Source organism: Homarus americanus, unplaced genomic scaffold, assembly GCF_018991925.1.
Source record: "Homarus americanus isolate GMGI-L3 unplaced genomic scaffold, GMGI_Hamer_2.0 scaffold19117, whole genome shotgun sequence".
In the NCBI taxonomy this organism is placed as follows: domain Eukaryota; kingdom Metazoa; phylum Arthropoda; class Malacostraca; order Decapoda; family Nephropidae; genus Homarus; species Homarus americanus.
The window spans coordinates 394394-411007 of record NW_024754704.1 but is presented as its reverse complement, the minus strand read 5'-3'; the positions used below and the strand labels follow the sequence as shown (position 1 = coordinate 411007).

Genomic DNA, 16614 nt, shown 5'->3' with positions numbered 1-16614 from the left:
CCCAGTCAATCTTACCTTTTTGTACAACTTCGATCGTTTACTTGCCTAAACTTTATACCATCATAATGTAGAAGTTTCACATAAGTTTCTCCACTCTCACATACTACTACACAAATTTCTCCACCCTCAAGTATTACTCACGTTCCTCCACACACATACACTCACCACTAAACCTCGATTCATATGGCAGGTTATACTCTGTATGACGCAATAATAAATGTCCAGAACATATTTGTAACCGATAGTTACCTTCAGCAGTAGTGGAAACACAATAAAAAATATATGTGTTAACGCTCATAGGAGCGTTATTGGTTTGTTGCTGGAGAAATAAACCCTCAACGTTGACGCGTACCATATAATTCGGTCAAAACCTGTTAAAGAACATTTCTCATATAACAAATGCTGTTATCTCAGGACACATATTATGAAATACAATCAATATACAGTACATAGCCTGTTAACATCTTAAATATAACTCGCAAGTTATAACTATTGATACAGGAGACAATTGGTATAATATGATCAAATTGCAGTACACAAATATACTTATTAAAGTTATTTAGAGTTTCTTAGCAGATTCTAATACTTCACGATCACTCACGTTTTAGGGTCTAGTGGTCTGAACCAACGTGTTGTCTGTCCTGTAGAAATCAGTAGACTGCCCTCGAGGGCAATCTCAGCCCGGAGGCGAGGGCTATATGTTTTCGTATTGAAACACCTCAGCAGATTGGTCAGCAAATTCGTTGTCAACACTATATCTCTTATCTCATCTCATCCCCTCTCTCTCTCTCTCTCTCTCTCGCCTAGTTTATCTTATTATGGTTATCCCTCTCTTTCTCTCTCTTCTAGCTTATCTTACTGTGGCGGTAACAATATGAAATGAATGAAAAGACAGGTAAGATTAATTTGATAATATCCTAACAATGATAATTAAAAAATCAAGACTATATGTAAAAAAATTAATGATTAAAAAATAATTTAGCCAGGCAGAGATTTTGCTCATTTTGTCCCTTTAATCCTTTACAACAAGATTGAAATAATTGAACTCTTCCCCATGTTAAGAAGTTCTCGATTATTATTATTATTATTATTATTATTATTATTATTATTATTATTATTATTATTATTATTATTATTATTATAATCATACACCTGGTTAACATTGACGTCCCAGTTGTACAGCTTAAACTAGGAAAAGTTCCTTAAAGTAGAAAAAGTCGGACAATCGCTCCAAAGGTCAAACGGTTGCCATTTACAGTATATTTATATGGCGCTGTACCATAATTGTATCTCATTGTTTTTTATTTCTTCTTTTACAATACGGCTAAAAATCATTCACTTTTCTACAATGATACCATAACGACGAATATTAAATCTGCCCTATAACACAACAAATGCCTAGAAAAGCTCTTCATTGGTTCATACAAAACACCCATGCACCCTGATTCCTGCCTCAGTGAACGTTGAGCTGCTGCGTTGGAAGGTTGTCGGTTGTAGACATTAACAGTGAGCTGAAGACATTGTGAAAATCCTTACGAGTGTTAGGTGGATCAGTCTACAATCAATTATCAAATGCATTCTACATTTATGGTGAAAAGGGTATGTAAAGACATTGTATCATGCAGCAATGCTGTTTTTAGTGATATACTATATAATTATATTGTTTACCTAAGAACAAGAAAATAAGGAGTCTGCAATAGGCCGGTTGGCCTGTGCATGGCAGCTCCTGTCGAGAGTTACTACCACTCTCTATCATCCATAAATCTATCCAGCCTCCTTTTGAAACTTTCCAGAGTTCCCGCACTTACTACAAAGTTGCTAAGCTTGTTCCACTCGTCCACCACCCTATTTGTGAACCAGTTTCTTCCTATCTCCCTCCTAAACCTAAACTTATCCAACTTGAATCCGTTGCTCCGAGTCCTATCCTGCTCGGATATTATAAGAACTTTATCTATATCCCCTTTATTGATTCCTTTCACCCACTTAAATACTTCTATCATATCTCCCCGCACTCTTCGTCTTTCTAGGGAATGCAAGTTAAGTTTCTTTAACCTATCCTAATATGGAAGGTTTCTAAGTCCCGGAATCATTTTTGTCATTCTTCGCTGCACCAACTCTAGTGAATTTATATCCATTCTATAATAGGGGCACCAGAACTGAACCGCATAATCGAGGTGCGGCCTGACTAGCGCAAGATATAGTTGCAATAAGACCTAAGTTTGATTCTAGGGTCCTCATGGATGTTACGAACTGACTTTTCTCGAATGCAATGATTGACCAGATTTAACTACCTAAGAGACAAGTGGCCTGTGTAGTATCCTCCCCATAGTGTTGCCCAGAGTTATTTTGAAGTCCAGTATTGTTCTCGCTTGCACAGCCCGAGCTGATACACGTTCCAAGGGTCTTCAATCTCTTTGTGAAAACAAAATATATACAGTATACAGTCCTTCATATTCATCCTGCATGACTCCTGTAACTCCTTACAGTGATCACAGAAAAATCAGGTTCACCCTAAATTGGGAAACGAAAAACAATGACAATATGGTCAGAGTCCCAAACTTTCGGTTGGCGGATTATCAGGGGTTAAGAAGGTACCTAGTTGAGGTCACCTGGGAACAGTCACGTCAGTCCCCAGTAGGAAGGGGTGAGGTCATAGATGACACAACAATTGATCATGACTATAATATATTCACTAGTATACTACATAAAGCACAAGAACAAAATATACCATACAGAAAAATTAGGTCAAATAAGAATGAGCCAAGGTGGATGACCAGAAAACTTAAACATGACATAGGAATAAAGAAAGGAATATATAAGAAATTAAAGGGAGGGGAGGAGCAGCTCAGAAATAGGTATAATGAACTATCTAGGAATGTTAAGAAAAATGTAAGGAAAGCAAAGAGAGACTATGAAATCAAAATAGCAAGAGAATATGTTAATTAACCGCCAATCGTTTCCATAGAGTGGTTTGCCTGATAATTGCCCGTTGTTTACAGAAATCACGCGACAGTCTGAGTGCAACCCGCGCTGAAGGTGGTAATGAAGAAGAAAACACCTTCATTTGTTCTGTATTTTGTTTATTTACCATTGTAATCAACTTATTTAATATTTTCTTTATTAAATAATTAATATTCATGTAAAATAATAACAATCATTCTCGAGTTGTATGTAAACATGTGTAATTTCTATTCGTACAAAATAATAACGCACAATTTGTCAATAATACCAGCGACTGTTTCATCACCAGACCGTTAATAGTGACGAAACGGATTTGATATTGGTGACAATGTTTGTTTTTTTATGACGAAACGGGTTTTTTGGTGACGAACCGGGTTGGAGATGAAATGGGGTGTATCCAAATGTTTCCATTATAAGAGAATAGACATATCTTTATTAATTTACAATACATAAACTTTGGACCTGTAGGAAATCATGGTATAATGTTGTCTAGCACTCAGGATGGATGGAAACTCTAAGGTGGTTTTCTTGTATAATATAAGTTATATGATGGACAGTCTGGTGCTGGAGGTGCCGTGTGGTGAGGAGCTGCTCAGTAGAGACGTTCGGTGAGTAGCGTGTTGAAGGAGGTAGATGTGCAGGAGCTTCGTTAGAGAAGATGTTGCCTGTTGCTGGCCTCCTGGTTGAATGAATGCTGGACAGCGTGGAGCTTGCTGGAGGAGGTGTTGCGTGTTCAAGTAGAATGGCCAGAATGAGAGCTGGTTGGTGAGGAAGCTCAGAGAAGGACAGCTGGTGGGTCGCCATGCTCGCTGGCGGGTGCGAGGACCGCCAGGCAGGCGGAGGAGAGGCGAGGGCCGCCAGGCAGCGGCGGAGGAGGAGATGTTGCATGTTGTAGAAGTGAGGCCAGAATGAATCTCAATGGAGAGACAGAGCTTATATACCCAGCAGCCGTGAGTCATCTATGAGTCATGTTGGGAAAACCCGAGAAATAACCGGTCTTTGGCTCGGTTGCTAGGATACTGTAGCATCTGGTGACGCCGCTCGTTTGGTTGCTAGGGAAGGCGTCGCAGGTGGGATGCAGCTACGCAGTTTGTAGGGGAGAGAACCACTACAGACCCTACAACTCGCTGTAGTCACTGTAGGATATTTGCCTTGACTGAACCACACTTCCAAATCATTAGTAAAGTTACTTGTACAGTTAATGTTTTTGTATGGTTGCCACGTTAACTAATTGCAAACGAGCTTAACTGCAGCAACACCTTTGAACTTGTGAACAGAGTGTTGTATAGCAACCAAATACTCACGGCTAAAGCAAAGGTGCTATTATTAATACTTATATCACCAGTGCTTGTTAAAAAGACATTCTTTTTCCCTACAGTTTACCCTCAGTCTTATTTTTTCTATTTACTCCAATACAGAGTATGGTACACATACAAAGAGGATGCAGCTTTGGTGCCTTGGTAGTGCTGTTGCTGCTGCCGCTGTTCCAGATGGCTCACACCCAGAGTAAGTTATTCTAATGTTATATGCTACTGCATCTCAATGACGAAGGTCTTTAGGGGCGTAACAAGGTTAGCATGACTGTAACAAACAAATATAAAATGATAAAAAACGTTCTGGTAAGAAAAGTTTTAAAATGATTTATTGGTACGTATTGTGGATGCCTAGTTTGTTGTCTTTCTCTTCGCTACCACAGCCAGTAAATGCCTCCTTGTGATGTGTTGTATTCAGTGTTTCTGGAATAAGTACTTGTGTGGAATATGTACTTGTGATGCTGGAGTGCTTATAAATAAAAGCATCTTCTACAGTAGTTACATCACTGAGTTTCCCGGAGGGAGAAGCTTTTTAAGAGGAAGTAATTTAACACATACGGAGAGAGCACACCGTTATTTTTGTGTGTTTCACACGTGTTGCCCTTGACTGGCAGGAACTAGAAGTCAGTTATTATTTATAAATAAAGTAACCTTAGATGTTGTATAAGGATGACTGGATGATAAATATTAGGGAGGATAAAGCTCACCTACCAAGCCTCTACGTACTGCAGGTGGGTCACCTATGGATGAAGCCGACCTTATACGTTGAAAGATTTAACACGTAATTTGCATAACTTATATTATACTTATTAAAAATAAAAATGCGAACTTATTTACAACAGAATAAGTACTCTACTAATTAGATTAACGTGAGCCGGTCAGTTTAAGCTTTTTATGATTAATGCCTGACGATGTACATACAGTACCAGACGACGTTATTTATGCTGCGGAAGTTAATGACCCAAACCAAACTTTCTCAATACCTATCATCCCATATTTTTCCTCATTATATTATTCTATGGAGGAATTAAACTTGAAATAACGCCAAATTTGTGTTACAGGTAAACATTACGCAGATATTTCTTTATAAGATTCTTTACCCATAAGTCATGCGAGAGTTAAAGTTCGGCTCTTTATTTCTCCAAGAAATGTTTGTCAAATTTTCCGGTTAATATAAAGTCAAATATGGTTGTAAAATTGGTATCGAAATCAGTTATGTTCCAATTACCGTGATAAGGTTTTAAGGTTCATCTAAGAGTTCGTAAGTGATAGGTTACTATTTTGTGACTGTGTGAAAAAGATATCCTTCAGCACTGGAAGGAGCACCTACCGTTCTCTGCTCAACCGAAACATCGATGTGAATATCCTGACTACCCAGCAGGTCCCTCAGCATCCAGAGCTGACCCACCTCAGCTATCCTCCATCCCTGGATAAGGAAGCTACTGCCATCAAACAGAAAAAGAATAACAAAGCCTCAAAACCTGATGGAATCCCAGCCAAGGTGTATAAAGCTGGAGGACCTCTGCTTACCGGCCGTCTCCACTCTCGCCTGGAGAATATATGGGAAAGAGAGTAAAGCCCCCATGCTCTTAAAGACGCCTCCATCGTCAATATTTATAAGAACAAGGGAGACCGGTCAGAATGTGGCAACTACCCCGGGATCTCGCTGCTGTTCGTAGCTGGCAAGATTATCACCAGAGTCCCCCTAAACAGACTTCTTCCTGAGGCGGAAAAGTTCCTCCCCAGATCTTAATGTGGCTGTAGGCTATCACGTGGCACCACTGACATGATCTTTGCTGCCCGCCAGATGCAGGACAAGTGCAGAGAACAGCGTTGTGACCTATAAATGGCCTTCATCGACCTAACCAAGGCCTTCCACTCCGTCAAAAGAGAAGCCCTCTGGCGGACCCTCAGCCATTTTGGCTGCCTATCAAAATTCAACGCCATTGTGAGGCAACTCCATGATGGCATTAACGGCAGTGTCCTGCGCAATTGCACCCAGTCCGAGTTCTTCCCCATCCAAATGGGGGTAAAACAAGGATGTGTCAGTGCCAATTTAGCCAGCGGGGTGGACGTCCAGTACCAGATGAAGGGTCTTTTTAACATAAGACGATTCCAGGTAGGAACAAAGATGTCGGCAGTTTCCATTACGGACTGGTGGTCCTAGATTGTGTCAAACCATAGTTCACCACTCCAGTAACAGTAAAAAATAACAAGGTTGCCAATGAAATTAATAAATGGAAGGAATAAGCAATAAACTAAGAACAAATTAAAATACAATTCATTTAACAAAAGAAATAAAGCATTTGACAAGTACCAACAAACGAATCAAAAGACAAGTTCACAAGTATTAACCGATTTGGGAATATTCACAACCAAGCAGACAAACAAGTTACGTTAATCATAATTATAGTGACAAGTGAGCAAACAATAACGAGGGTTGGGGTACACCAACCAATACAATACAAAGAAGATTAGATAACGTCACCGTTCTTTTACCAATATAATGTTACGAAATTTCAAGCCAAGTACTACAGCACACAGTACTTCAAGACACACAGTACTCCAACACACAAGATATTGCAACGCATTACTACTATTACTTTTTCCCCATTGGCCTCCAGCCTCCCCCAATAGCCACAACTTCGCCATCATTTTATTACCTTAAAATTAAATGTCCTAATGCATAAGTAGCTATCCTGGCTGTGTTGTGTTAGTTGAGCGGCAGATCTATGCGGCATTCAGTGACTGTTGCTTCATAGTCAATATCTTCGACTACTGTAAGCTGATGCTCTCGCTCCCCTGAAGCAAAGCAACGCGGACCTAAGCAGAGAGAAGGACAGTCGACACCTCAACCAGGCTGTAATGTAACTCTGGGCTGCTGCTTCTGTTGAGATAACACCTCCGCAAGTCTGGGATCGAAACATTTTGCGCTTGGTCCCATCCCACCAGGGGCTGTGAACACCAGAGGAGCGAAGCTGGCTTGATCAACATTCCGAACTCTCTCCCCTTATGCCCTGATCTTGTCATTCTCGTTCCTCCTGTGTGCAGCATCCAGAACTAGGTTACGGTGACATGCAGGCATGGGATCGAAATTCCTTATGTCAAAGAAGTCTCACTACAGAAGTCCCCGCGTCCAGAATCCTCGAGCACTGACTTCCACACGGGCTTCGTTGGATGTGTTTGGAGTCCTATGTTGGAAATTCTCACAGTCCAATGGAAAGAGGGTCGGTTCTACCCTGACATCACGGCAGATTTCCTTCAACATATTTGCTGTGAGATCCCTTACTCCGTCATGCCTCGTTCATACGAAGCCCCCTTTCTTGAATACCATGGCGTGGTCAATGTCATAAGATGAGCCACCCGCGCATTGGGAGGACAAACCTTCTACTGGCCTGCCGTTTAGAGCAATGGCATCTGTGAATTCTTGTTTATTAAGGATGAAGCCCTTTGTCCTTATCAGTAACGTTGTTAGCCAGTTCGAGGCGCCCACCTCCTGCGCTATAGCTATTTTTTTCTTCAAGTTTTCAAACAATTGCTGCAACAGCTGTTGCAGTTTATCATTTTGGGTGTGCTGCCGTTCTGTCGTAATGGACCGTCGAATCTTGTTTAGTTCGCTGGAATCCACCTGACTGGTTTCGAGACAAAACGGCCCCAGTTGAAAACGGCCCAAACCAGAAGGGCCCCACTCTCCTCTTCTTTCTCTTTTCTCTTCTTTCTCTTCTGTGACCAAAACGGCCCCACAGCATGACCAAAATGGCCTAACTCTAACTTAACCTAACCAAAACTGAGCAAGACAGCAGCCATGTTGACAGTCTGAGCTGCTATGATTGACTGACGAACGGAAGCAGGTCAGAGTGAATCCATGGCTGGGTAACTCACCAGAAGTGACAACTGTCAAATGTAAGCGATGTAAACATTGGACCAAACAACCAGTTGCCACTTCTGGTTAGTTACCCAGCCAACTCAGACTGTCAACATGGCTGCTATCATGCTCAGTTTTGGTTAGGTTAGGTTAGAGTTTGGCCATTTTGGTCATCTCCCGGATCATTTCTTTGGTGGCCGTGCACTTGAGTAGATCAAAAAGGTTAGCTGGCGACCACCTGACCACTTCTGAGTAGACCTCTTTGACCCATTTCTCCGCATCGTCCCCCGACATGCCTTTCCAATTTGTTAACTGTATGTCATTCAGTTCATGAACAGTATTTTCCGACTGAGTGGGTTCACTACTATCGTCTGACATGTCGTCATCAGGTGATGGATCACTTCCGTAGGGATTTTGACAGCTGGTCCCTTTCTTAGAGTAATGGTGACCCTAGCGTCCCAGAGGTCATGACCGCACGTGTAGAGCCACTCAGTTTGGCGGTTCCTTTAAAATGTTGACACTGACTGACTATGGCTTGAGGTAGTAAGTTAGGTAGATTGTGTGTACAGTACCTGACTGACCGGTTACTAATCCTAGTACACAGACGACAAGCGACCATTCTAGTTGTTATTCAAGTAGCTAGGAATGTGTGGCATTTACACATTATGGTAAACATAAGGGGAATATACAAAAATAATTATGGAAATTGTCCTGATTACAGTTGCAGTTTGTGTAATCAATTTCAATAATTATAAAGCAGAACAAAAAATATAATCGCTTCCGTTTATGGTTACCTGTATTGTAATCGATTATGCGTACACCATAATCATACGATCAATAACAAGCAGCTATTCATCATTGATACTAATGTGGACAGAATATGTCAATAAGGGACATAAAAGAAGCACCAGGAAGGGATATAAACTAAACACAGGCGATTATGAGAAACTTAAAAAAATAATCTGTACAATAATATTATTACTCCAAAGGTTTATCTCAGGTTATATAGTCATCCGACAAGAATGGTCGAGATAGAGTGTTATGGAATAGGGGATGTAAAGGCGTAGGTGGCTACGTAGTGTTGCTCAGGACAAAAAGCTCTTAAGTCTCTCCAACCTTCGTCATGGCATGCAAGTTCATTCCTTCTCTCTTTTATATTTGTATTAAACTGATAATTATCGAACAGTTCAATCTTGGCCATAATTAATTATTCAGATCGATTACTTGAATCAGAATTATATCTTTGTCAACAGGAGTGACCTGCCAACATGAATGTATCCCACTACGACAGTGCCCACAGCTGGTGCGGCTACTGAGTAACGCCACTCCTGAGAACATTGCCGCTCTGCAGCGAGTCACTTGCTCTTTCAGGAACAGGGAGCCAACGGTAAATACCTTTCAATCATATTAAAGTTGTAAAAGTTATCTGGAAGTCAAATAAAATCATTTATTTTCCGACAGTAGAGAATATTACAAAATAATGCTTTTATATCCTGTACTAGGTGTGTTGTCCCCGAAATACCAACCTGTTGCCCAGGAACTGTGGGGATAGCGAAGGATTGACCAGGATTGTTGGAGGAACAGAAGCACCCATCGATAGTCATCCTTGGATGGCTGTATTAGGATACAGAGGTGAGTGACCGAATATTAAATTACTGAAATGAAAAAGAGGAGAAACTGCTTTCTGGTATTTGAAGATACAAGATATGAAAGTAATAGAAAGTATTTAGATTGATTTAATTTTCACTGTTACAGTTGTTAATTTTCCAACCCATTAAATCTATTTTTTTTATGAACGCATATGGTCTAATAAATTATGATATGAAATAGGCAATGGTTAAATTAATTAGGCATACAGGGTTGCCACACTACAGGGTTCCCACACTACAGAGTTCCCACACTACAGAGTTCCCACACTACAGGGTTACCATTATAGGGTTCACATGCTATACTATTCATACTGCTATATAGGATTCCCACACTTCAGAGCTCCTACACTACAGGGTTCACACTTAAGGTTCACACACTGCAGGTTTCATACACTACACAGTTCATACACTACACGGTTCATACACTACACGGTTCATACACTATAGGGTTCTTAAATGCAGGATTCTTACACATGATAGGGTCAATACACTACAGGGTTCTTACATACAGGGTTCATATACTACAGGGTTCTTGCACTACAGGGTTCATACACAAGGAGGGTAATTAGAAACAGGAGTTCATTTTTTCGCACTGGTATAGACTTAGTTTTTTTTTTTTTAAATATATAATTTGTTTAAAAAATCTAAATTGAGAGTAGCTTAAGTTTCGGTACACCCTAATATTCCCCTACTAGATGTTATTCTAGTTTTTTCCTATCACTTAATTAAATCTACTTCTCTAGTTCTCAATCGGCAGAACTTAGTTACTATCAGTACCTCTTTCCAGAACCTTGTTTATACAGTACAGTAATTCTGCCTCAAACAATAAATTATTCTTTATATCCAGTTAACCTCTTATCAACACATGTCACACAGTTAAACAGGATAAAATAGAGGGAAGTTTTGTTACACACTTTGAAGATTCTTCTTTTCTAAGGAATTACATCAAATACACATAGAAGTGACTCGTTCCTGTGTGTAGAATACGAGTAATGTTCCCATATGCAGTGAGGCTCTACCTTCACCGACCTACTTAACTCGTTCCTTCTAACTTCTAAGCTTAAACCACTCCCTGTTTGCTACAATGTTAGTTCCCTTTCTCTATTCCAGTGGTTCTCAACCTTGTTTGCCCCATGCACCCCTTTCACCATATGTCAGAATGTTATTCCCTCCTCCTTTCCAAGATTGTCTGCCTCAAAAAGTGCATTCCAAATAATATGCATATAATACTGAAAATCCTTTATTTTTTCCATATTAGTACATGGATTATTTTTATAGTGGAGTTTTACAAATTAAATTCCAATTGAAAATGTTGATGGATTCATAAAACTTGAATAAAAGTAAAATAGTTTTTTTTTATTTATAATGAATTACTTAACAGACCAAACTGAAGCATAATGCGATAAACAAAAAGTTCAATAGAATACCAGGATATTGTAAATTTGTAATTAATTTTATTCAGATGAAGATAACAGTCAATGAGAAACCTGTGATTGTTTTTTCTTCGCCAATTCTGGGATACGCGGAGGAGTGCTTGAAAGGGCACAACGCAGGTCATTTTCTACCTCTAATCTACTACGTTGCTTCGTTTTAATTTGCAACAGAGTTGAAAAGCCTCACTCACAAAGATATGTCGACACAAACGGAAGCAATGCACGGATAGCTCTTTCTGCCACTTTTGGGTAGGAATCGCAAATCAAGGGCCAAAATTCTGTGATTGATTTCTCATCGAACATATCTCTTGCTCCCGAATCAGTTTCCCCCCCCCCCTGAAAACCTGAATTCCCCCCCCTGGGGGGAATTCCCCCCCTGGTTGAGAACCCCTGCTCTATTCTGTAGATTTTACTACAGTTTCTACTCTTAAAAGCCTCTTTTCCCCGTCTCTATGTAGACTATAAAGTACTCGACAAGCAACTGTGCCGGCGCATAATTGTGTTACTGTGAATACATAGTCTGAGGATATTGATATTGAAACAGTTAATTTACCCAGAAAAATTCAGATACAGAGTCGATAAAAATAACATTATTGGCATGGATGAGCCAATTGAGAGCCTGAGCTCTCTTAATGGCACCTAATATAGACTGTACATTTATCTCAATGAAGTATCAAGTTACATTTAGTATCATCTGGAATAGTTCACATAACATGGTGTTAGTAAGAACGTATCAGAATGTTACCACTGTTATCACTTTTTTCTTTTTTTTCTTTTTTCCTTAAATTTATAATACTGTATACTGTAAGTACATTATACAGTGGTGTTGATATACATAAATATATTAAGGGAGGGAAGCAATACATCATGAGTTGTGTTAAGGTGAAACAAAAGAACAGAAACAGTCAGTATCATGTTTTGACGCCAAATATATAATTATTGCAATGGGTTATTTTGAGGCTTATTTCTCTCCGTCTACTGCCAGACTTTGAAACTTTTTATTATACCTTATTAAATTTTCCAAGCAGCTAAGACTTATCTCTTTTAAAGCATGTTTTTCAACTAATGAAAAACCCTGACTATTACATTTTCTAGTTCATCCATAAACCTTTCAGCCGTGGGATCCTCAACAACAGAGTTCCTGTGTGGTGGGTCAGTGATCAACGAAAGATACATATTAACAGCTGCTCACTGCGTACTGGAGTCTGTATTAGGAAACAAGAAGCTGTAAGTATGGTAGTTGGTTGAGTAATAAAGAATAGGAGACTGAAGCTACAAGAGAGTCAATACTTCCATATGTGCATATTTGTATAATTTATTGGTGTAGGAATATATACATTTCTAATTGCGATGAATTATTAAATATGAGTAAAAATATTTGTAATTTTTTTTAATAATTTGTATGAATAACATGTATAAATATACTATTTAATAAATTTAAATGACATAAAGGTTTATTAGAAAATTTATTCAGTGTGATGTCAAATTGACCAAACAATAAATTCTATTAAATCTGAATGGAATCTTAGATTACAGGTCAGCACGCTTTAACTGCAGCACCAATATCTTGCTAAAATTTATTACAGAGAAGTCGTCCGACTTGGAGAATGGGACTTGACCACCGACCTGGACTGTGCCCGAACAAATATTGGACCTGCTATTTGCGCTCCCTCAGTTCAAGATTTTACTATAGAAGAGATCATTCCTCACCCGAACTATAATACAAGAGTAAAGTTTTCTGATGACATTGCCCTTATCCGAGTCAGCAGCCCCATTGATATTGGATGTAAGTGAACGGAAGTTGGTGCCGTCTTAAAAATCACTAATGGATTTAAGGATTTTATAGAAATCCAGTTGATTCTGGCAAATTATTAGAAAAAAAATCTATTTAATGTGAGGAACCTCATTTTGTTTTCAAAATAAATCTTGGGTATGTTTAAAAATAACAAAATATATTATTTCTCAGGTAAATCAACTTTGCCCATTTTTACTTGCTGCAATATTTGTTTAAGAAATTTCCTACAAATGACTGAGGATGAGAAGGAAAACACCTTATTATAAAGTTTTTACATAAAGCAAATTAATATTTACCAACCTTAACCACTTGCAGGTTACGATAATAATGTATTTTCCTTGATTTGTTCCTCCAGTTTGGGTTCATGCGGTTTGTCTGCCTCCTCAAAATATTGACGTGACGAACCTATCTACTAATGAGCCTATAGCAGCAGGGTGGGGCTTCACTGAGAATGGAACTAAAAGTAATAGGTTGTTACATGTTGAATTACCCTTTGTAGATCGTTCACAGTGCAATGCCACCTACAGGGGAGATATAGTTAATGAACAAGTAAGTAATTGTGTTTATTAATCTAAACATAATAGATAATATTATCATAAATGATTCCATGTAGTTAATATGGTGTACAATATAAGACGCTTCCCTGTGAAAGCATCATTAAGGAATGAGTGTAAATTATACATAGTGAGATAACAACTCATGCATGTAATGTTGTTACATGTTGTTTATCAAGACACTTATACACCCCACAATTTCTAGTTATTTGAACTTTATTGTTGCTCACATCTTTCATTCTTCACACTTGTCTAAGAAACTCCCCACCCTCTCGTGTCTTTCTACCAACTCACGACTTACAGCTAATATGTTAAGTGTCATCCACTGACCTCTTATACATGCTGAAGTTTGTAAACATAACTTGAATATTGGTAACTTATCAAACAGTATATTGATCCACACTGTTATCTGCACCTCCCAGAGTGTTACTTTATGGTATAACTTGCTTTGCTTTTTAGATTTGTGTAGGAGGTCGGGCAGGACAGGACTCATGCGGGAGCGACTCTGGCGGACCATTGATATTGCCGGGGCCGACAGGTCCTCCATACCTCCAAATTGGTGTCGTGTCTTACGGCCCAACGAACTGTGGTCAACAGAGTGTACCTGGCGTCTACACCTACGTCACTCATTACAGGAACTGGATTGAAGAGAAATTGAGGCCATAAGGAATTAAAGTATTACAGTTAGCTTTGAATTGTGGTGTTATAACAAAGTGAACATCATTCGTCAAAAGAAAAAACAACAAAAGTACGCATTGACTCAGACACGGCCAACTGTCTCCTAAAGTTAAAAATGATATACTGTACACTCTATTATACAGGTCTACTGACCAAGTTTCTTAATATACTCTTAATACAAAATAAGGTAAAGGAACTTAAAGAAGTTTGTACGGATTATTTGTAACACGGAAATAATTCCCTGTATGATAGTGTTTTTCTGCTGTGGTAATGACTTGCTTGATAATAATATGGGGTGTCTGTGTATTCTAAATTTTCATAAAAGAGGAGTAAATGTTCAACCGAGGTTCAAACTTGTTCATATTTATTAAGACGTTGTTATAGAATTATAACTGAGAGTAAGTGTAATTTTTTCTGCAGCTCAAAAGCAGTTTCCCGAAATCCAGTCTTTATAGTATTTATATATTATTAATCCCTGTACTCTAAAAATAAGATTTTTTTATTTTTTTTTATTTCACAATTTTATAATAATAAGTTGTAATGAGGGGGATCTTAGGTAGAAAGTAAAAGTAAGAATTTATAGTTGCAGGATTGTAAAGTGAGGACAGTTTGGTAGAGTGGCCGAATAGGTATTTAACTTTTAATATATTCTTAGGGGAAATCTTTTTAAACACAAATTCTAAGTACAACTATTTATTAGTCACTCAATGGCATGGACACATTAATAGAGCATTATATTGACGTTACTAGACACACACACACACACTTTACGTGGTCAATTGAACCCACAGAGGCCCCCGTAAAGTGAGAAACGCGTAAAGTGAACAACATAACATATGGGATTAAATGAAATAGAGACCGGCTGACCCCCAAACTCCACTTTTTCCGACAATACCTATGTTCTAGTAAAAATAACACCTTAATTTTATGATGGTACATGCACACAATTAATACTAAAGAGAAATAGAGCAATACAGTCGCCAAGTTAATGTCCATTCAAATAATGGACTCAACTGCCTCCCCCTCTTCTCACACTCCTGGCTCTTCCCTCTCTGAGAAATGTTTGGGGGAAAACCACTAGATTTTAAGGTATAGTAATAAATAATACCTCAAACTAAAGTTAGGATAATATAATTGGCGTTGCTGGATTCCTTGTAAGACCAGGAATATTTAGAATATTAATGTCATATATTTTGCACAAAAGCTAACATATTTACTCAGAGTAAACAAAATACTTGAAGTAGATCTAAAATTTGTATGTCTAATGCAAAATCTATGATGTTTACATTCAAAATGATCATCAAATTGTAAGAATTCCAGCAATGTAAATTATATTCTGGCCGGGTAATTTGTTGAATTTTATGAGTTAAACAAATATCTTCAGTTAATAAAAAAAAAAATATTCTTCACGACACTATCTGTCAATCACAGTACCTCACCTTGCCTCCCCCCTCTTCCAACCTCGCCAGATGGTCGGTCGGTCCCTCCCTACCAGAGAAATGTGTGGGAGAAACCAGAATATTTACCTTTTTAGTAATAATTAATACCTCAGACTAAAGTTAGGATAATATAATTGACATTGCTGGATTCCTTGTAAGACCAGGAATATTTTGAATATAAATGTCATATATTTTGCACAAAAGATAACATATTTACTCAGAGTAAACAAAATACTTAAAGTAGATCTAAAATTTGTATGTCTAATGCAAAATCTATGATGTTTATATTCAAAATGATCATCAAATTGTAAGAATAACTGCAATGTAAATTATATTCTGGCCCGGTAATTTGTATGAATTTTATGAGCTAAAACAAATATCTTCAATAAATAAACAAAATATACCGGTACTTACCGAAATACTATCTGTCAATCAAAATACCCCACCTCCCCCCCTTTTCCCACCTGCTCCCTGGGTCCCTCCCTCCCTCCCTACCCCTCACCCCCACCTTCCCTCCCTACCAGAGAAATGATTGGGTTATAACAGTATATTTACATTTTTAGTAATAAATAATACCTCACACTAAAGTTAGGATAATATAATTGACATTGCTGGATTCCTTGTAAGACCAGGAATATTTTGAATATACACTTCATATATTTTGCACAAAAGATAACATATTTGCTCTGAGTAAACAAAATACTTGCATTAGATCTAAAATTTGTATGTAATGCAAAATCTATGATGCTTATATTCAAAATGATCATCAAATTGTAAGAATTCCAGCAATGTAAATTATATTCTGGCCGGATAATTTGTATGAATTTTATGAGCTAAATAAAAAAATTATACTTCATCCGCGTATATGAGTAGATGCACCGCGTAAAGTGGGAAGTCCGGTTCTGGCAGGGTACTGCGTAAATGTAG

General features: G+C 38.3%; 1 protein-coding gene across 1 annotated transcript; it reads left to right on the top strand.

Moving 5' to 3' along the window:
- The first annotated feature begins 1451 nt into the window (after nucleotides 1-1451).
- LOC121855998 (CLIP domain-containing serine protease 2-like) lies at nucleotides 1452-14689 on the top strand. Its single transcript, XM_042351233.1, has 8 exons — nucleotides 1452-1599; nucleotides 4380-4467; nucleotides 9393-9526; nucleotides 9642-9771; nucleotides 12337-12448; nucleotides 12808-13007; nucleotides 13372-13565; nucleotides 14030-14689. Exons 1-8 carry the CDS (start codon nucleotides 1573-1575, stop codon nucleotides 14234-14236), a joined length of 1092 nt encoding a protein of 363 aa, XP_042207167.1. The 5' UTR covers nucleotides 1452-1572; the 3' UTR covers nucleotides 14237-14689.
- Nucleotides 14690-16614: the final 1925 nt, after the last annotated feature.